The 22,545-nt window shown below is 33.8% G+C and overlaps 1 protein-coding gene across 3 annotated transcripts in view; it reads right to left on the bottom strand.

Annotated features, from left to right (window-relative positions):
* LRRIQ1 (leucine rich repeats and IQ motif containing 1) overlaps positions 1 to 22,545 on the bottom strand; it is a 103,129-nt gene that overhangs the window by 69,796 nt on the left and 10,788 nt on the right. For all 3 annotated transcript variants that reach the window (XR_010438659.1, XM_064702023.1, XM_064702024.1), the window contains exons 10-15: positions 19,000 to 19,193; positions 17,962 to 18,089; positions 11,818 to 11,891; positions 11,430 to 11,523; positions 8,554 to 8,730; positions 1,505 to 1,981 (exon numbers count right to left, since the gene is read on the bottom strand). Coding sequence is in view for 2 of the 3 variants with exons in the window: in XM_064702023.1 (XP_064558093.1) it covers positions 1,505 to 1,981; positions 8,554 to 8,730; positions 11,430 to 11,523; positions 11,818 to 11,891; positions 17,962 to 18,089; positions 19,000 to 19,193 (1,144 nt within the window). In the remaining variant the exon portion in view is untranslated. The remainder of the gene's footprint in view (positions 1 to 1,504; positions 1,982 to 8,553; positions 8,731 to 11,429; positions 11,524 to 11,817; positions 11,892 to 17,961; positions 18,090 to 18,999; positions 19,194 to 22,545) is intronic.

The following is a 22,545-nucleotide window of genomic DNA, read 5'->3' as shown; positions in this document are numbered from 1 at the left end:
AATACTGAAAACTGAATGAGGCAGGTATTTTCAATGGAGCAGACAGGAAAAACAGAGAAAGTGCAATTTCATCTTTTGCCTGCTTTTACCCATTAAGACTTCTGACCACTGGTTATATGTGTAAATTTTCTAATTTGCTCATTTTTTAACAAGAACTAACTACAGACTATTTAGATCTGTTCAGTGATTCCAATTTCTAAATGCATGTTCCCCTAATTCATACCATTGGAGAAAAAGTATAATGTCAGCTCTGCATTATGACTTTACTATCTTTACTATCTTGGAATTCTTCTCTCCACAACATACTCATTTCAATTGGATAGTGTATTAAAGAAAAGAAAACTAAATTTCCAATCTTTACATAATTCCTTTCCTTGTGTAGTGCATCTATTTAAATAGAGGACTGCTAGTTAGAAAAAAAAAAATGCTTCAGAGGTCAAGACAAATACAAAAAATGGTTTGCATTCCGTTTTGAAGAGATCTCTCCAAAAACCACTTACGGAATTTATTCAAAATGTTAACGAAAAACTAAATGAACTATTTAAAAAAATTTTTGAAGTACTCATATAATGCAAAAGACTAATGTATTCTTGCTTTCAGCTTGCTGAGAGGTGATAATGAAAATTTTATGATGAATTATTAGTGTCTTAAGTACCTACTAAGCAGTTTCCTATTTACCATAAGCCTAAACAGCTCAAAGAAGCACACCTGCCATGCTTGCTTTTCATACTGTTCTCAAGATACCTGCTTTTGAAACGGAATTCTTATGAAATTCTAACTCAGTTCTTGAAGATTTGCTGCAAAAAAACCAGCTTCTGTTTCCCTTGTCTGTATATCCAGAACAACACAAATCACCAGCAAACACATTCCAAAGAGGTAGCAAACCAGTCTGTTTCATACAGGAGAAAATCTAGGGTCACATAACAAGTTGAACTGGCCTCTCACCCCGGCCTCTACTTTTAATAAGCAGGTTAAGGCATGTTGGAAAAGTACAAAAATCAGGGCAGGCCATTAGCTCTTCAGTCATCACAACAGCAGAAGACTGGCCAAAATCAAGGGATTAGAATGGTAGATTTAAGCAATTATTCTTCTTGCCTTCTAAATGGTACTGACTGTAAAGTTCACACAAATTAATCTTGAATGTCTAATGAACAATTTTGGCAAAAAACCTTACATTAGTTTCTACTTAATCTCCTCCAAAGTTTCTGCAAAACATTTGTCATTTGCATTCCTAACTCTGTATGTGTCATTGAACTGGCGTCTTAACATTATTTGAGGTACATAAATATCTATAGCCTGATATACCAACTGGGAGAATACCACAAAGGATTCTTAATTGTTAATATGGAAGTCTAGTGTGCAACACATGACTATAACTCTTTATTGTCTAATAAGCTTAAAAATATTATCTTACAAGTTCTGTGTCTCTGTTTTAAACAAAAAATCCTCACTTCTATTGTCTATCTACATAATCAATTTGAAAGCAACCTGACATCTGTCTTACCTCTCTGTACCATTCCCAAAGTGCTGGAGATTTCTTCCCATATCACTTGCTACTATCACTGACTGTTGCAATGTGAGTTGGTCTGACATGTTATTGTTGCCTTTGCTCTCCCCACTGTAATTAATACAAGATTCAGTGCTCTTCTGCTTCACTCTCTGATCTCCTCTATTTTCCTTCTGATGTGCAGGTATGGAGGAGTTAATGAATGTGGCCTGAATATCACCAGTAGTATTCAATCTTTTGGAAGGATCCAACAAGACCTGTTTATTTTCTGTCACACCCATGATAAAGAGGTTATTCTCCTCTAGGCAGCCAGTGGATGTTTGCTTTAAATGATTTTGAAGTGCTTCTGGTCCATCTCTGTCATTAATGTTTAGTTCACCATACTCATGTACATATCGATGTTTAATACTAAGCTTCATCAACTGATTGAAATACCAGCATTGTTCCAGCACAGAATCAACAGAAGAGGTAATTCTGAAAAAAAAAAGAAAAAAAAATTTACATGTCTGGTAGAATGCTTTAAAAAAAATTCCCTCTATTATTTCTAAAATAGCTTGTATTTTCAAGTATTCTTACATGTTTCCATACTCTTACAGCAAATAGCAATTACTGCGATTGGAAATCCAGTTTCCATAATTATGAATCTTAACAGATTTTATTTTATTTTGGACATATTTAAACTATAATCACACATATTTCTTATTTTTTTAGAGTTTCCTAAAAGAGAAAGTGCTCAGTCTTTTTAAAATAGCCATCGCACCAAGCATTTCACTATTAACTTTCTGTGTGGTTAGTGGGGCACTGTTTGAGCATGTGAAGCCCAAATTTTTGAAAGGTTTGAGGCAATTTTGCCTTAACAATCCAATCCTACCTGGCAACTATGAAAACTCATATAAAAATAACAGTAATTTTAAAACTTAGATAAGAACTAAAGCAACAAGCTCCAAATTTATTTTCAAACCAACAAACTACAATGTCTAAAGAAAATTCAAGATGACAAACTTTAAAGTTACAGATCTTTTTATCAGTATAAGGCAACGTGCTAGACTAAAGCAACAGTAATCTAAGAAGTCTGGCTCTCATTAGTTCTTTGTGTTACACTGTCTAAATGATGAGGATAAGTAAGAGCAAATATGAACTACTTGTTACAGATTCAGATGGCTGTCTGTACTTTGGATGGTGTTTGTTCATTTTATTAGGTAACAGGTACTTCCAGGATCATGAAAGCATTTTTCTTTAATAGTGTCGATAGATGCAGAGATCTGTAATCTGGTGTTAATTTCAGGAGAGTACAAAGTCAATTCTAGGTCAGCAATCCAAGAGAAAAAGTAGAAATAAGATCAATTTTCTTGTTAGTCTGGAAAAATTAAGCCCTAAAATTAAAGTTAGAATAACAGAAATTTCCTTCCTGTTCATCATTCTGGAAGGGTGAAATTTTTATGAAGTTCCAGGGACTTTTTACCATTCTAATTATATCCTCAGTGAAGTTCAGCTAAGAACATAAGTGAAGTTTTTAAGAACATAATCAATCAGACCCTATAAGAGTAAAAAGGATTCCAACTCTTCCACTGCTAGTGCAACTTCAGTGCTATTGGACAAAATCTGAATGGGTAAATTGATCCTCACAGCTTAAGCACACAACTCACTGTGTACACTTGATTGTCCACTACAAAATATTATTCCTACTCCTGGTAATTCCACATATACAAGTCCTAAAAATAATTAAATCAACCCATAAATTTGTTTAAGGATCTAACATGCTACTTAGTAAGAATGAAGATTACTTTAAAAGAAAATAGTCAAAGCATTAATTAAATTCTTTAGTTAAATATATTACATTAGTTAAAGTATTAAAAAAAAAAAAGTCTGGTACAAGATCATTACCAAATTTCTACATAATATGGTGAGAAGACCAAAAAAAAGGAAAAATGGAAAAACCCATTCCCACCTGTTTTTCTTTTTCCTTTCATTTGCTTTATTTTGTTGGTTTATTTGTTTATAAAAATTAAAATATTGCAGGAAACCCTAGAATGTTTTATATATTGAGCAAAAAAATTCCTCTGAAAACCGCATCCTGAGTATCCTTCGTTGTCAAAAAAAAAAAAGAAAGAAAGAAAAACAAACCACTCTAACAGTGAATCCTCTCCTTTGACAAGTATAGGGGTAGGGTCTCAAGCAGCTGTTTTATCCTTCCAGTGGTTATGAATACGTCAAGCAGAAATAGAGGGATTGAGGAAGTGAAGATTCAGGCAGGGAATGATTTTGTGGTCACCAGGGATCATGTGTTAGGTTTTTTTTACAGAGGCTGCTTTTTGGGCATTTTTTCCAAGCAGTGGGTGCAAAATCCCATCTTGTCTCTGTGGGCATGTACCCTCTCCCACACCTTCCCTGGCAATCCACAACTATCTTTTGGTTTTGCAGGATTTTTAGGCCACCCTCTGTACCAGTAGCTTTTCAGTTTAGCTTTTTCAGTCATATTGGTTCAAGTTTGAAGAAACTACAAAGGAAGCTGGAGTGATATCTCAGAGACTGATGGGCAGTGAAGTGGTGTGGTGTGTTTGAGGTTCTCCTGCCAAGGTAAAGCTCCAGTGTACAGACACCAAAGGACACGATGGGGCCTGAGCACCACCTTGGTGGCAGCCAGCTTGGTGGCTCCCTCCAGTCAACAGGGATATATCAACATCCTGTCAACACATTGCAACTTTCTCTGTGTCTCAACTGCACTGCACTCTTGTGACTAGAGAAGTGTTCCTGAAGATTGCTTATTCAAACCACAAAAAGGAAGCTGCTGCAATGGAAAATATGCAGGACTGGTTTACATCTTAATGGGAAAAAAAAGGAAAGAGAGGAAGACAAGTAAAAAATATGACAACATTAAGACTTCAGATACCACAACATTTCCTTTTCAATTAATGTAAGTTCATTGTTTCCCTTTCAGACCTTTTTCACTATTATTGGTCACACTTAACCTGAAATTGCTTCTTGGTTAAGATCTGACCAAGGTTTTAACCATAAATTGTCATCCAGATAAAACAAGAAATGGAATTATCCTATGGAAGCACCAATATCCATAGTGTCTGTCTGCTTAGTATGCAATGAAATACAGATAAATATGGCAGCCTTGCAACAGCAAAATTTTTATGGCTTTCAGTTTTGACCAGCACATTCCTTCATGTTCAGTTGCTGCCAGGCTTTATTTTGATCATAACAAGTGAAAGTGATTTATGCCATATGCAAATTTTAGCATAACCACAAAGCATAACCACTGCTTTTACAGGGGGAGAAAGGGGTAATAAGCCAGAAGAGCAAGGGTTGAATCTTGCAGTTCTGTACAAATGTGCTAAACTAGTGGCCCTGATACTAAAGTCTAAGACATTATTTTCACAAAAAAAACCCATGAAGAGCAAAAAACTACTTGTAGCTATATTTTTTTTTACCAGATACCTCTCTATTTGTGCTACCATTTTGCATGACTTTGAGGAAAGATAATAGCATTAGAATCAGATTTTAACCTATTTGGAAGTTTAAGTCAGGCATTTATTAAGGACTGTTAAAACTTCAATTCTCATACCATTCATAAAGACTATCCATCACTATCCTGGTTAATTTACACCAAAACCTGCTCAATTCCCAGGCAGTGTTTGGCAATGGAGGGGGACAGAAGTGAAAGAATAAGCCTCACTGGTTGCACCTAGGACGCGTAAGGATCCATGCACAGGCTGACTTAACAGCTACAGAAAAGGACAAATTATTTATGCTAAAGGCCTTCCAGTGAAGGAATCAATCATAAGGAATTAATCATAATTAATATTCTACCCCTTCTTATGCTAGTGTGTGCTAGTTAAAACCTTGCTTAATATCATGTTTTCCCCTACTGTGTCTTTCAGAATTATTATACATGGAATATTCAAATAGTACACCTCAATTTATGTGAGCTTTTGTTTGCAATAGTGTGGGGTAAAATCTAATGTCTTCAGGGAAACTTCTACAAGCATCATTACTGATTTTCAACTGCAGTTTACCAAAGTCCCCTACAAACATGAAACAGGTCACTGTTGACAACACCATTTAGGCAATTTCTGTCGTTTTCACTGTAAAATACATACAGTATTTTTAAAGTTCAGGTTCCACTAGCCAGACAACTGCACATCTGATGGCCAAAACCAAATTGCTGCAGCAGAGGGATCATATTTTTGTACATGATTACTTATTACAAGTTGTCTAAAGGGTATGTGACAGAAAAAATATTGTGTAATAGAGAAATTAAATTTTAAAGTCAGTTTTATTCTTAAACATGGCAGCAACAGAGAAGTTTTGGGAAGAAACAGCACAGAGAATTAAACTGGGCAGCATTGGTGTATGAAACAGATTAGGGAAGCAAGCAGTGATTACTTCTGGCAGCTTACATACTTGAGGTCGCACCTACAGGGGCTCATAACTTAGCAAGATGTGAAACAGACAGAAGTTTGCTCTGTTGTTGGCCTGCTGTTTAGCAGTGTCACATTAATTCAGTCAAAGTATTGCAATATGTACATATAATAGCTATGCCGCCACGGCTTATATACAAACAAGTTGTTTAGAGTTCCTTTTATGAGCTGCAGTTTGCAATGGTTTTCAAGTCATCCATAAATTTTACTTCAGTCAAAATAAAAAATAGATGGCTTTAACACACAAGAAATTAATTTTAAGACCAAATTTGATGCAAGATGCTTCAATCATGTCACATTTAGGGATTTACAAGATCACAAATGAATTCTCAAAAGCTTAAAAAATCCACAACCCTGCCTCCTCTGCACTCCCCACCCTCCCTCCACCCAAACCCTACATTCAGGAAAGAAGAGATGTTTACATAATCACCTCTTTCCACTAGTGTTCTTCTCAAACATCTGCAGGTTCTTTCAAACACTTCTCTTTGAAAATTTACATAGAATAATAGAAAATTTCTCAATTGAAGGAACCTCCAGTTCAGGTCTCTGGTTCAACCTTCTACTTCAAAGCTGAGTTAGCTCTCAAAGCAGACGAGGCTGCTCAGGTTTTCATCCAGTCAGGTCCTGGAAATCTCCAAGAACAAGACTGCACAACCATTCTGGGTAGCCTATTGCAATTCATCACTGTCCCACCCTGAAAAAGCTTTTCCTTGTGCCAAATTGTACTGTCTCTGGCTGGAATGAATTAATCCCCATTACAGTTGCCCATATAATGCTGTTGTTTAGATTTGTGACCAAAACTGTATTGATAAAACACTAATGTTTTGCTGAACAATGCTTGGACAGAGTCAATGCCTTCTTTCTTCCACTCAGCAAGTAGCCTGGGAGCTGGCAGAAGGCCTCCCTTCTTTGCCTCCTTCCTGGGTAAAGCACTATGCACTTGTCCTTGTTGAATTTACAAGGTTCCTGGTGACCTGTCCTCCCACCTTGCCTGTGTCTGACTGGTAGCCCTGCCCTCAACAATTGCCTTTGAAGACTTGTGGTCTGCAAGTACAGTAAGTGCACTCTCCATCTCCTCCTCCCAGCCTTTGACAGAAGATGTTAGAAGTACAAGTCAGCTTCCACAAAGGAGCGTGAGCCACATACTATTCCTAATTAATGGACGGTCTTAGCTTGAAAACCCAACATGTTTCTTTTTTTTTAATGTTCATTCATGTAGAATAAAAAAAATTAAATTTTAGGAATATCATTTTTCCCTCTCATTTTGTACCATTCTGCAGAAATGTACATGAAACTTGGGTCCTTAGATTTTACTACAGTTTGCTCACAAGTCATATCCTAATTATAAACTTTTTTTTTTCTGCAAAAGGATAATTATTAAATGTCTAAATATCAGACATGGAAAAATTTTCTCAGTCATAGAAAAGGAGAGATTTATTTTCTTTTATAAAAAAGGAAGGAGAGAACACCATTTCAGGATGGTAAATAGATTAGGAAATATCAGCTTCCCACCTACAAGCCCGAAGCCAAAACTCACAGAAGTGGAGGAGACATATATCAATGATTTAATGGAGAAACATATGACTCTTAGGAGCCACTTACACATTACATCTGTCATAGAAAAATGCACTGTATAATTTCTCCCGACTAATTTAAATCTAATTCTTAATACAAACCTCTTTACAAGTTAATCTGATTCTGAGCTATGAAGATTTTATTGCAGCTTAGTTAAAGCTGCACTAATACCACAATGTAATAAACTGCTAGCTAGTAACAACATACCATGAATATACAGGCTTACATGCAAACACAAAATAGCCAGATTCTGAAAAAAATGTGCATACTTTTCCTGAGCCACCAAAGTATGCAAGGCAAGGTTTAAAACAAAACAATGTAAAACAGCATGTGCTTCACCTGCTCTGGGCAAATGTTCAGTACCTGGCAGAATCAAGAAAACTACTTTTCCAAAAATTAAAACATAAGTTGGATATTCAAAGGACTATAAGGATTTTGTGAACCTTCTAGCAAATGAAAAGGAACTATGAAAGAAACAAACCATGCAATATTACCAAGTGCAGAAATGAGAAGTCTGATATATTTAGATATTACAAAAAATTAAAACATAATTTATTAAATAAAAAATTTATTAAAGCAAAAATTATTTCTAAATAATTCCAAATAAATAATGTGAATAACATACACATGGAAAACAAATACAGAAATAAAAATAGAGCATATTGTACCAACAGCCAAATTAGACTTGATTAAGTTAAATTTGGAAATCATGTTAATATGATTATTCAGCTTTCAGGATTTAAGCCACAATTCCTGCATAGCACTGTACTGTGTTGCATGTATGAATTCATTCAACTACTACTAACTTCAGGTTTTGATCCACCTGTTTTCTCAAATTTAGAGAAACAAAACTCAAGGCCCTCATAATTTAATATCTGTCTAAAACAAATTTTGCTCTAAAGTAAATGATTCTAATCTCTTTCTTATCCTAATATATTTCCAGGCAAAAAAAATCTAAGTAAAATTCATACACCAAACAGAACTTCAGTAGCACTACATAAAGAAATGTTTCTGAATGCAATTTATATTCACATAAATACGTACTTCAATTCAGCAGCCTTTTTTTTCAGTTGAGTATTTTCTTCAATTTGAGCTTGACAAAGTTCCAGAAAAGCTCCCATTTCTGATGCTTTGATTTTTTCAGTTGTGGGTGAAGCATGATGGGTTAAGATTTCACCATCAAGCAACTGTAAACTAGGAAGGACCTCCAACATGGAAGACCTTAGGAAAAAAAAAAATTAATTAGATTTTTGAAAAAATCCTTATGCTAAAACACCCATTTTGTTGATAAAAATCGTGTAACAAATACAGAACATGAAGACATTCCTCTAAATGTTTGCATGTATTTGTCCTTATTTCATATGTTAACATATTATCTAAGAATTTATACCTAAAGTAAAGAATAATATAAAGAATAAAACACAGAACATAGCAAGACTTCTTAATACTTCATCGGTACAATGAACACTGCTGAAATAGTGACACCAAGAAAGTCAATGGCACCAATCTCAAATCACTAGAGCTAAAATTTTACCTACACAAACTTTAATGGGAAAAATCTGACACATTTGTGCATAGGCACCTGTAATTCATTTGATTAGTTGGCGAAACAGCAAACTAAATCATAGGATAAAGATACAGGCTGATTTTGTTGACACATCACAGAGCTTAAATTTTAAAACTGCACAAAATACTAAACCTTACTAATTCTACTCCCTTTATCATTCACATATACATATACTGACATGCTATTCAGTACTGACAGGAAAAAAAAAAACAAACCAACTGTATTTGGGTCAGGGAAAGGAATGAGACCAAAGACGAAATTTCCTTGCTATAAAAATGACAGCTGTGGCCACTGATATAACAAAAAATATGTATGAGAAACTTAAAAAAAAATTAAAAATGTAACATCAGTGAGGTTTTGTTTATGTTACCGAGAGATGTAAACTGGTACTGCAATCTTGTTCCACATATTTCTTGTACCAGAACAAAGTTGTTGAAAGTTTGAAGACTGTAAAATTATATCAACACTCAATATTTTCCTAACTCAGTTTTAAGTAACATGAACTCTTGAAAGAATACTAATTGTAGGCTGTAAATCCCCCTATTACTGGAAAAGATAGTATTGTTTTCAAAATTTTGGAACTCCCTGACTATTCCCTGTGAAAGTAAAGGATTACTACTGAACTCAGACAACATACACTAAGTTTAAAATCACAGAAAATCTAAGTTTAAAACCAGAAAAAGTTATAATTTTCCAAATAACAGAATAGAATATCAGTTTTTGCTAATAGAAAACTCTCGTTCTCTACTGCCCATTAATGAAGGCTAAGACCATCTCAAGTACGTCTGGAATAAAATTATGGATTTAGATCAACAGTTCCTGAACATGTAGAGAGAAATTACCAAAGCTGATGTTGAATAGCAATACACCAAAAGAGTGACATATCAAAGTTCATCAGTGATGGAAGTTTTGTCTCCTAGAGCTGCGGGATCTCAACACTCATTTTTCCATCTGGGTTTCTCCTGGTGAAGGGCTGAGTCAATATTTCATTTAGTGAAAACTTCCTGGTGAATATTCTGTCACTTAAGAGGCTCTATTAATCATTACAGCATTGAAACATATTCCCCTAGGAGTGCTCAGACTGATCTCAGGGTTTAATTTTCAGAAAGAGATTTCTTACTACTTCACTTTTGTTGGTGTTATCACTGGCTGGACATGAAAGTTTGAAAGCAATTGGGAAATTTTACAACTAATTCCTTTGTTGGTATCAAGGGGTTATGTAAAGTTCACTGGAACATATTGTCTGAAGTTACAGTCAATGCTGTATTCAGCAAATCCATATTTCATAGTATCCCCTACTCTAAATCCTTTAGACAAATTAATCTCTTGTCTAATCATAAAAGGTCTCTGGTTTAAGCAACCAAACGTGTCAGTTCTCATAGCTAAATTGAAATTCAGAGAGCTTTTCCCTCTAGGTTACAAGTGAAATAACGCTTAGTTTTGTAAGAGTGGAAATTCAAACAATAGAAATGGAAATTTAAAACATTTTCACAGTCACAGAATTTTATGAATGAAATTACCTGCAGGAACCATAGGGTGCAAATAAGTCTGTTCATTAAAAAATTAAACAAACCAACCAAGAATGTACTAGCACAGCTATCTTTTAAAGTACTCAAACACTTCTAACTAAAAGTTTGAAATAGTTGATTTTTTTCTTTCAATTAGTAATCCTAAATTTGTACAAAAATCTTCAAATGGAATATGTGAATGTAAGGATAGTTTTGGTATTTTAGGTTTTAGTGTGGCCAGCAGGACCAGGGCAGTGATCATACCCCTGTACTTTGCACTAGTGAGGACACACCTCAAGCACTATGTCTAATATGCAAAAAAATTATACAAAAAACCTATTAATTTGCAATTTTACTCCTATGGCTTACGAAGCTATATAACTACTCATTTCAGGAATCATGGCAACTGCATATCATTTTGTATGTCAGGTTTCTTTTCCACCTTACTCATTTTTTATATAGAGACATATCATAGTCTCTAGGACTAGCTCTTTAACTTTTTGGATCATGATTCCAGGCAATACTGAAGAGCAAATGACAGCATTACTTTTACATCTCTTTCATAATTATAAGGGCTATACATTTTTTGATGTATGGATAAGGAATTTTGGGAAGCATAAAAAAGGTGAATTTTCAACTACTAAGGAAAAATCAAACACTCATCCTGACTTTTTCTTCTAACAGACACTACTCCTTCACTAGCTATGTGCAATGTGAACCTGTCACAGCATTGAGACTCTTCAGACAATATGTGGGAGTGCTTCTACTATTTAACTAAGGTACATACAACTATCTGTTCTCTGATTTTGATTTTTTGATTTAGCAAATTAAAGTATTTTTCTTACCTCCAGTTCTTTTCTTGGAGAAGAGGATTCCCACTCAATGACAGCTCCTTTAGTTTATTGCAGCCACTAAACCATGTATTGACATCTTTAAGATCTGTAGTATAGCAGAAAGAAACTGAAATATGTCTGAATGCAGAATCATCTTATTTCCCATAAATTCTTACATGAATGTAAAATGTACCAGCATCATGCAGTCCTAAAAGCAAGACTGCTATCTAGGCAGTATAGTTTTAATTATTATCTATAACATTCATGTTTGGAAAATATTTGTATATTTTACACATAAATGTTTCTTATAAATACATAGGACAGTCACATTCAAATCAGTTTGTAATTCAACTAAGAAGTTCTTATTTGATTTGGTTTCTTTTTTTTTAAGACAACTCACCCGACAAGCAGTTATTTTTGATATCTAGCTTTTCCAAAAATACAAATGAATTTAAAGGCACAAGGTCAGTTAATCTAGGAACAAAACAGGAAAGATATTTTAAAAATTTAATTTAAACAGCAGTTCATAAACAGAAAGGCACCAGAATCTTTTGCAGGTATGACAATTTACTTATTTATGTAAGAAAATGCCCATTTATCTATCCAAGGTGCTAGGACTAACTACTGAAATTTTAACCCGAAAATATTTCTTAGTTTTCTCAGCACCTCAGTTTTTAATACTTTCTCATAAATGGTTTTTTCATCTGATAAATATTTCATTCTGTTCCCTGCATTTAGTGCTGAATATCTGAAGACTTATAAAATTTACACAAGTCAGCTGGCTTATCTTTAGGCACCATAACTAGAATGGTGCTAACAGAAGGTCCTGATTCTGGAGAAAAAAAAAAGCTTGGCTTCTTTCCTCTTTCCTCATTGCTCAAACTCCTTATCAAGTTGTTTCTCTCCTCCAATCAGCACATTTCTTCTTAGATCCTAAAACTAGCATAACTGTTGCTATGGATGTCTTTTTCAACAGGTCAAGGCTGCGCTATCCTGTAATATATTTTTAGTGCTTCCTCTGTCTTACTACTTGTCAGATTGTGTCAAATAGGTGCTGATTACTGAGATAGTTATGGAATTGGTTATGGAATTGCTCTTCTTGTATTATCAGAGCTTCTCTTGTGCAATAAAGCAGCCAAGCAGTACTGCAGGTTGCAGACTGCAGTTCTACAGACAGGACAAAATTCTTGTTTGCAGTATTGAAGATTAAAGAAATTAATCTGACATTCATCTATACAAAGGGATTGGGACTGTAAGATGTGTGCTATAGCTACCACTAAAGGATTAAGGCTCAGTGCTATTTCTTTGCTTACAAACTTCCATTGATGCAAGAATGAATGTTGAATGGCTTGTTCAGCTGCCAGGCTATTGCCAAATATTACCTTTCAGATAAAAGTTTATCTTAGTTTATATTGAATATGAAAGAGGCAGGAAAAGGTAAAAATCAAGATGCAAAGAATGCCAGTTATCAACTACAACTAGAATGTTTAAGCACATTCTATACACCAGCTACACATTTTTTAAAGAAATACATGTTTAGGTGACATGATTCATCCCTATAATGGCAAAGCCCTAGCATAACAGGAGAATGGTAACAGAAATGGCACTGTATGTGGTCAGTTTTTGACTGCCAATTTTCACTGGAAGTAGTATTTTCTGAGAGTGTAGTGCCTTTGAAAGGTATAAATCAGAATTTTTTTTTTTTAAATATGACCCTACAAAAAATGAAATGTACTCAAAATTATTGAGGGACAAAAAAAGTGTCTTTGTTGCTGAAAGGTATAACTACACTGTGTTTTCAGCACAGGCTTTACAACTGAAAGGCAGAGCTGAATTTTACTCTGGTGCACTAATTATTAACTAAATGTTCTTTATAGATTATTTAATCTCATTGAAAATACAACCAAATTTAAAACAGAAAAAAAAATAGTTTCCACATTCAGTTGAGAAGTATTTTTATACGACAGCATAACAATTTAAGAGTAAATTCAGAGAAACAGATGCAACAGATGCAACAGATGCAAAGACAACTCACTGTACTTCCATTTATTTCTCAAAATACATTGTAAAGATGTCCTGGTTCTAACCCTACTTAGTTCTATTTCCTTCATGGTATGGAAGCTTTCCATGGAATCAAACAACTATTACAAGTATTGACTCTATAAAGCATGAAGCCTTATAAGTAGATCTGTATATATAGTAATACAAATTTCAGCACTTTAGTTTCTCATCATATTACATAAGTACATTTATATAAGTATACATAAGTATATTTAATATTTGTAGCAAATATAATCATAGATGTTACAGGCTAATAGTATGGCTGCAAAAACCGAAAATTCATGAATAGTCATAGATTAACATATTCAGAAAACAAACGCATAATGGACAAAAGAATATGCAGGGTTTTTATTTATAATGAGTTCTCTGGATCTTTTTCAGCATATGCTGTGGTGAATTAGAAATTGTCTACTGGACTGTCCTTGCCTGCCGCTGGCATTAGGAGAGTTAAAACATTTCTCCGTCATTCTATAGCTTTCCCTTTACCGACATTCTTTGTTAATTTTTTTCCTAAGAAAATTCAAACCAGAAAGACAAAGGACATTACCGAAAACTTAATACTACTTGACCTTGTCACATTAGCCCTGGGCATAAGAGAGATATAAATTACAAAGAAGACACAAAAGTAAAAGATATTCACAAAAAAGCAGGCTATAGCTTCCTTTTTCTGTTCCCATTTAAGGCACTAGCAGAACAGTCAGAGATAGTTTATGTAGCTTATGTGGCTATATCAGAAAACAAGGTTTAAGAACAGTTGCAAGAATGCATCACAGAAAATAAAGATTGTGTTTCTGAACATGAATAGCAGTTACTGCTCAAGATGGTCTAAATCCTGCTGTGCAACTGCTTTTCCCCAGAAAAATTAGCATTGATGTTAATAAGCGGTTAGCAGGAAGCAAGGCAAAATAAATAAATTTATCATAATCTAGATCTTTAGGTAAAGACCAGATTGCTTTTTCATTCCTTAAAATAAAGGCAGTTCAGTTTGCAATAATCACCATATTTATAAGCAGCAAATATACAGAATATAGGAAATCTGTCAGGTAGCCACTAAAGCTTCTTGAATACTCTAGCAGACAGTACTTCAAGTACATTATCCATGATGCCACATACTTAGAAAGAAACTTAGCACCAGAAAAGAATTACTGAAAATGATTTTAAAAAATCTAGAGTGGTAAGGATAGGACGGAGAAAACCACTATATACCAGTACAGCTTTTTTCATGAATGACTTATTTCAACATCCAATGACACTTAGATTTGTTATGATAATTCTGGAAAAGTGGACAAATTTTCAAAACAACAAACTTGCAAGGAACTCCTACCTGAGAAATTCAGTTAAAAACACAGATACCATATATATTTAAATTGAGAGAACAATGCATGCTAAGAAAGAACTAACTTTTTAGCATTTCTAATATAAGCTTTTTAGGAATAATATGCATCTAGCTGCAAAAACATGGGAGCAACATTCTCACAACAAATTTGATTTGGCCCAAAACCTTTTCCCAAAATAAAAAAGGAACTTTTGCAGATGACTGCATTTTTGTAAATATTAAATTTTTATCTATCTCCCTTAGGTTATCTTAGTGAAAAGCAAGTGATAACAAAAAAAAAAAAAAAAAAAAATTGTCTTATTAATACTACATTAAAATAGAAATGTTAAGAGGGATTTTGTCTATTTGGAAGTAGAACAAAAATGGTACCAGAACAGCATGTTTAGTGTCTCACTGTAAAACTTCTAAATGAAAAAGACATTAACTAGTGGGTTGCATAATTAAATGGGATTCCATGTAAATATAAATGCCACATGCACTCTGAACACATATTAAAAATTTATTAATTTTACACAAGGAAAAGGCTGTTTTCTCCTATACCAAAATCTTTATCCACAACAGAAGAAAATTTAAACTAACTTGACAGTTGTGTCCTTAGCTGCTATAAAATAGAGCATGGATCTTCATAGTCCCAGCTCTGCAGAAACCAAGTCAAGAGGATATTCATCATTGTCTTTGGTCAATTGTGCATTAATCAAGAATATGGTTTGTATATAAAAGCAGTAGTGGTGAAATAGCTGTCTTTTTTCTATTTGAAGGAGTTAGTCATTACCTGTTTTAGTTTCTTCTCAGACTGTAGGTTTAAAACAATTTAAACCAAATAATTTTTGGAGTTTTACCTTTGACAGTTTCTGGTTTATGATGCAGACAAAGCATCTCAGGAATAAAAATGTCCTGTAAATTAGTGTAAGAATTTTCTTTTCACAGTGCTTCACTTTCAGAAAGAATACAGATTCATAGCATTATCATTATATTGGCTTCCTGCAATCAGTGAAGAGGAAGTGGCACTCAGTGCACACTTGGAAAAAATTCACAAAATTGCACTGGCTGTAGGATAAAAGTAAAGAAACAGCTTTTCTTTCAACAGCTTACTCCATTACATTCGCTGTTTCTATAGAACATCAAGTTACTTATGCTATAGCACACACATATGGAGCTGCTTATAAGCGTACATAAAGTGAGTGTAACAGAGCAGGCTACTGAAATGCCAGGAATTTTGAGGCTTTTAATATGGATTTAAGGCTATCTTGTCCTGTTTGTCACAAAGATTTTACATAAGCTATAGATAGATCAGGGAAAGAAGGGGAATTGTTTGAGGCCAAGATGTATACTTATTTTCAGCACATCCAGTCTGTTGATGCAAAAATATGTCCTATCTCACAGCTGAGCAAAAGGAACTCAACAGATCAAACACTGCATCTCTGCTTGGCTACTGGAAAACCAGAGCAAGCACACCACAATGGATTTAAAAAACTCTAAGATGATGGGATAGGCAAATGACTTAAGGTAACCTACATGGTCAGTCCAGCACAACCTAAAGCCAGAGGCTGCATTTCAGCTATCCCTGAAACTTGCAAGTCCTTAGCAAGCACGTGAGAACTTCAAGGAGTTTTGCAAACACTTTATTACACACAGGATAGCTACACTGGAGGAAGAAGAGGAAACTACAATACAGAGCCACATTATCCACAAAGAAGCTAAACAGGATAAGGAAAAAAGATAGTGAAAAGCAAGAATTAAATTGAGTAGCATGACTCAAAACCTAATGCTTAGCATATAATGCTCTTGCTTAATCACAGGCAGGAAGCACTTTCTCCAAACTCTAGAAGAATTAATAAGGGAACAAAAAAATCCCAAACCTGAGAAGCCTGATCAGGAACTTGAAGATTAGATTCTGTAGATATTTTATTTACAACCAAGAGTCTCAATGAATAGTACTTCACTAGAGATGTTATGAAAACAATCTGAAAAGTTATATAAAAATATAGGTTGTATATACTTAAATAATATTCAATTTCCATGAAGGACATTGCTTACAATAACAAGACTTAGTCTTATACATCCCTTTTCCCACAGGCTCCCAGACTCAATTGGCTGTGCTGAATTAAATGTTACATAGGATGCAACATTTCTGTTCAGATGTAGACACCTACACATGAAGTGGTCATTTTGATTTTTTTAATAGTCAATGAAGATGAACAGGCACTTTTAGGCTACGACTAGTCTCAAAGCAAACAGCTAAAAATGGCAGATGAATCACCCTTTAAAAACATCTATTCACTAACAAGAGAGGGAAGTAAATAGTTGAGAGTGTATTTCTATATATGGTATGTAGTATTCTGTTTGTTAAGCTGAGATCAGTCTTATCCAGAACAAAATTATCACAGTATAGAAAAAAATGGATATTATTTAAAAATTAATTTTCCTATTAACATATTGCAAACTGTAATAAATCTTTTATATCCTTTTTAGCAGAATTTAAATAGAGAAAAAGTGGGGGTGGGGAAAATAAGATTCTAAATCCAGGATATCTGGTTATTCAACTTCTAAAGATGAATAGATTATCTTAGAAAACAAACAGAAAACTAATTACAGAGTACTTGAGGGCATGAACCAGTTTTATGCTGCTTGTCTTGATTCTTCTTTATTTTATACCTTTTAAGCAGAACCATAAGAGTGAAAAATTAAAGCAAATATACTTGTTTTGGAGGGTATTAACATATGTATGTAAAATAAAAAACATTTTTATTTGGCCTTTTTAACTCTAGTACTTGCCCTTAACTTAGCCTTCAAAGTCTGTTTTGAATAAGCTAGCTGTGAAATATGAAGTTTGACAGACATACTCTAGCAACAATTGCTAAAGAAAGAAAGAAACCCACCATGGTTTTAATAATGCCACAATGCTCAAGAATTATTTTCACATAATATCCAAGAGAAAAAAAATTACATAGTTAATTCTGTTTCAAATTTTTTTAGATAGAGGTAGCCAATGTAATTACATGCCAACCACATATTTTTATTTTGAAAGAATATCCCAAAAAGATGGTGAAATTTCACCCATACTGAGAATTATACTTTTCAGACAAGTGTTATGTTAGTAAATTCCTCTGGATCAGTTCTGTAAGTGGAAGAATGTTTCTCACTTACCTATTTTGAGACAGCAAAAGAATCTGCAATAGAGGCAACCAATACAAAGAAAGCATTCTCATAGAAGAAATGCTATTGTCATCCAAATATAGTTCTCTTAAGAGAACATGATTTTCCAGTCTTGGAACCTAAATAGAAATGAGATGGTTATTTAAGACTAATATAAATTAGAGAAAAAGCAATGGAATGCTTACCAGATGCTTTTCATAAATCATTACTAAATACAAGAAAAACTGACATTTTGAATATATGTATAATTTCCTTATTATGTATGTACCAGTTGTCACACATAATCTCTATATATCAGGTGGCAAATACTTTTTAATGTCTTCTATCACACCTGAACAGTTAATATAAAAAATTAAAGAAGAAAAAGAAATTCAAGAGCCCAAGAGTCACAACCTTACTATTTTATTAATTTTATTTATTTAGTTAGTTATTTGCTGCTTATTGACAATGCTTTTCATCTCTTGAATTCATAGGAGAATATCTGTGAGTAAATATGATGAAGCATATGTTTAGCAAACAACTTTGCTGTTTTAAATGCTGCAACACAAATTTCAAGTTTCGGAGAATCAACATACATTAAATAAGTATGATTATCATCAGGGTGATAATAATATTATCATTATACACAAGTAAGAGTAAGGAGCAATTACTTATATGTAATGACAATTATATCATTATTACCAGCCTGATATAATTATCTTCCTATTATAACAGGATCTATAAGTAATAATAATATTTTCTTACACTATAAACAAAATCAGAACCATAACTAGAAAAAAAACAAATGCTATAAATGATGGAGGAACCATAATCACTGACAGTCCAACGTTTCAAGGATTTGGGAGTAAGAAAACAATTGACTGCTAGTCATTTGTATCTTTGAAAAATCACCCTCTGATAAGGAGAAAAAAATCTTACCTAGGAGCATGAAACATCCCACACCAATCAAAGAGCACCCACTCAGAAATGCTGAAGAATATGACTGTTAGCAGACATATGCACAAGAGCCACTAAATTCAAAGCTTTTACCTCCTGGAGATTATTGCCTTGCAACTTCAGAACTTGAAGCAGGCCACAATTCTCAATGCCTTCAACTTGTGCAAGGTAATTGTAAGAGCAGTCTAGATGAATGAGAGTAGGTGCCTCACAAAGACCTTTTGTGCTGATCAACTGATTATGGTCCACAATTAATTGTTGAAGATTTTTCAGTGACTCCAGACCACCTGAAAATTCAAGATTTAAGACATGATGAAATAAAAATCTTTTGTCGTTCAAGTATTAAGAAAACTCTGAATTTTCTGTACATTCTCTGACATAATAATAAATATTACTTCTTTATAGGGTTTAAAACTAATTACTGTATTTTGACCCAATCACATATACAGCACATATGGTTCACAAATCTCTGATCCTGTTAATCAAGCAATAATAACAGTTCATAATCTCTTTGGTACTTCCATTGGAAGAGAATATTCTCTTAGTGATAAACTGTACTTACTATGCTTTAACCACTTTACAGCTGCTCTGAACTCTGTGAAATGCTGACAGCCCTCTTAAAATCATCCATTAGAATGAAAACCCTATGTTTAAAAGTTAGTTTTTATTATTTCATTTTTAAAGTTTTTTTTTAAGTTTATTAGCAAGGTTAGAAAAAGCTGTACTAAGACCTAGGCCAATACCAAATTCAACAACAAAATTTATAAATAAAATTTAGTGCCTTCAAGAATAAATCTGTACTACTGTAGCCATTCCACTCAACAAATTTACTCCTGCAATCTACATTAAAGAGCATGCGATCTCTACACACAAAAGAAAGGCAAAGGAATTCTGATGAGCATCTGTTTCTCTCACAGAATGTAACTAAAATTATCCTTACAACAGCAAAAATTACATTGTCTTCCCACAGGCTTACACATGCAATGGCACTGATCCATCTATCTTGCTGCAGATCCAAGCAGCTTTTCTGTATCTCTGTAGTAAAAATGCCTTTGAAGAGATACCCTTCACAAACCATATCTAAAATAAGGAATTTCTAATTTTACATCTGTTTCATGTATTCTTTGATAATTTTGTTAATTTAGGATTATTTGAGGGAACACTGTGTTGCATCTTTATCTCACCCAAAATTTCACAAGTTCCCCAAAGGAATCTGAATTTGCTGGATTCACAGTAGTGAATCTCTTTGTGACTGTCCTCTGGAAAAAAACCCAAACAAACTATGATTATATATTTTATTTCACAAAAAATTATAAACCAGATATCAGTTTGCACCATAGAGTATTGAGATTACAGAAAAGGACTTAAAAATGAAAACTAATGATAAGCAGAAAACTGAAGCAAAGCATTAAATACCAAAAAAAGCAGTAAATTTTTAAAAATTCCCAATATAGGTGTTCCAATAATTTTATTTTAAAAATGGAAAACATTTAGTGAAAAGGATGCAATTATCTGACATTAAAGTGATATCATCTTAAATATAACATACATGTCCTATAGTGTGCTTTAGCAAATAAATATACAAATCTTTAATTATTCTGAAAAATTTCAAACATGTCCATGACATAATACCCGGACTGCAAGATCCTGACCTGTATTTTTCTTTCATTCTTGGATGAAAATAAAAAAGGAATCAGCACCATCTAGTGGTGTTAGAAACACTTTCGTGTTTTCATGTGTTTGCTCCTAAGGCTTCCTCTTAAGAGCAGCTTAAATTACCTTAAGCTTAAATTAGTTTAAGTTCAGTTCAGCAGCACTGGAAACTTTAAAAGCACTCCATGAGCCTGGAGTGGGACCAAGAAGAGAGACTGCACACACAATAAGAAAAGGCAAGAAGGTAAAACAGAATCTGGAAGTTTCCTTCTCTGTATGCTGCACAAATCACCTTTTTTAACTCTTCCTCACCTGAATGTCATTCAGAATATTCTGGAATTATCACCGAAAATACACAAGAGAGAATAATGTAACACAAACAAATGGTATTTTACTGGTTCTTCTGACCACAAGCAAAATTAAATATAAGCATGAAAGTCTTCTGCATATTTCCAGAAGACATTGTATGTTTTACATTCAATGCAACAAACAAAAGTTATAGCAGCCATACGAAAAGCATTCTGTTGACAAATACATGGTTTCAGCAAGATTCAAGGAGAACCTTTATGGAAGTTCTCAGCATTTTGCAAAGTGCAGCTGAAGTCTGCTAGCTAGGGACTCAGTTATTGATGCAGTTCTGAAGTCACTTCTGTGTGTGACAAAGACAACTAACAACAGAGGGAAAGCTGAGAGTTAACATAAAAATGAAAAAAAAAATCCTCAAACAACAAAACCTAAATTAAAAAGGTGTCTGATGAAAAAGAAATTCCTCTCTGTGTATATTGAAAGCAGCATTTATGACCATCCATGGTTATGCATTGCTATTCCTCGAGCTGCCAGGGTTTTACCCAGCACTCTATGGCAGTACAGACACCCTACAGAAGCCTATTTGAAAACTGGAGTCAAAATGCTACTTTTTGTGCATGAAAATTTTTAAATAAAGCATTCATCCTCAAAATACCAGCATTTGTACTCAACTTCAGTGTGTTACTGTCACAATTACTAAATTTGTGATCATGTATTCCTAAGGGAAAAAGCCTAATTGAGACTATTTCTCTTACTGCTATTTTAAGGGGTTTTTGGCAACTCTAACTTTTCCCCTATTGATGCTATATTTCAATGACAGGAGAAAAGAATAAAAAGAGAAATCATAATATGCCAGAAAGTTCTTGCAATAATTCATTAAAACGTAAATATTACGAATGTAAATAAGCTTTACTACACAGTACTGGAGCTTCCAGAATTGCTTAAGGACATCCTGCAAGATTTACAGATGGGAGTGATATGCTAACTATCTGTACTCACAAATCCATTTCTACGCTTTCTGTGCAACTACTCAATATGAAATACATCCTGTATTATGCATCTGTTTTAACATAAAATCCTCAAAGCAATTCTGGAGAGGAAAAAACCCCACATTTGAAGATGACTTTTGTGAACATCTATTTACCCACTTCAATTCATTAGAGACTCAGTAATTGTAGCAGTACACTGCACAAAAGAGAAAGTACTGGAGAATTTTAGCCCACTTGGCCTGTATGATGTTACCACACTCCACAGACGCCACATTCTTAAATGTCATCCACTAAAACGATGCTATTCTTACAGTAATTTTGCAGACATTTTTATCAAGTAAGATCAATCTGAATAAGAATCTTATCAAGCACTATTTGCCACAAAAATACAGATGAAACTTTTAACTGTTTTATTTTATTTTTCTTCATTAGACTACTGATACGTTTTTACAGTAAACATTGATTTCCCAGGACTATTATTCTCAGGTATTAAAAATTTTCTTCATGAGTACTAACATACACATATCAACAAAAATATTTATATCTTCATCAAAGTTTCTACATCTACAGATTTTTTTAAGCTTTCCCATTTTCTGTTTGCTACACCCTTGCTGTTCATCATGGAACTGTACTATCCATGTTCATAGTGTTATTTAACAGTGAAACTACTTATTTACAAATCTTATGTGAA

Source organism: Zonotrichia leucophrys, chromosome 1A, assembly GCF_028769735.1.
Source record: "Zonotrichia leucophrys gambelii isolate GWCS_2022_RI chromosome 1A, RI_Zleu_2.0, whole genome shotgun sequence".
Classification (NCBI taxonomy): domain Eukaryota; kingdom Metazoa; phylum Chordata; class Aves; order Passeriformes; family Passerellidae; genus Zonotrichia; species Zonotrichia leucophrys.
This window is presented reverse-complemented; position numbering and strand designations above follow the sequence as displayed.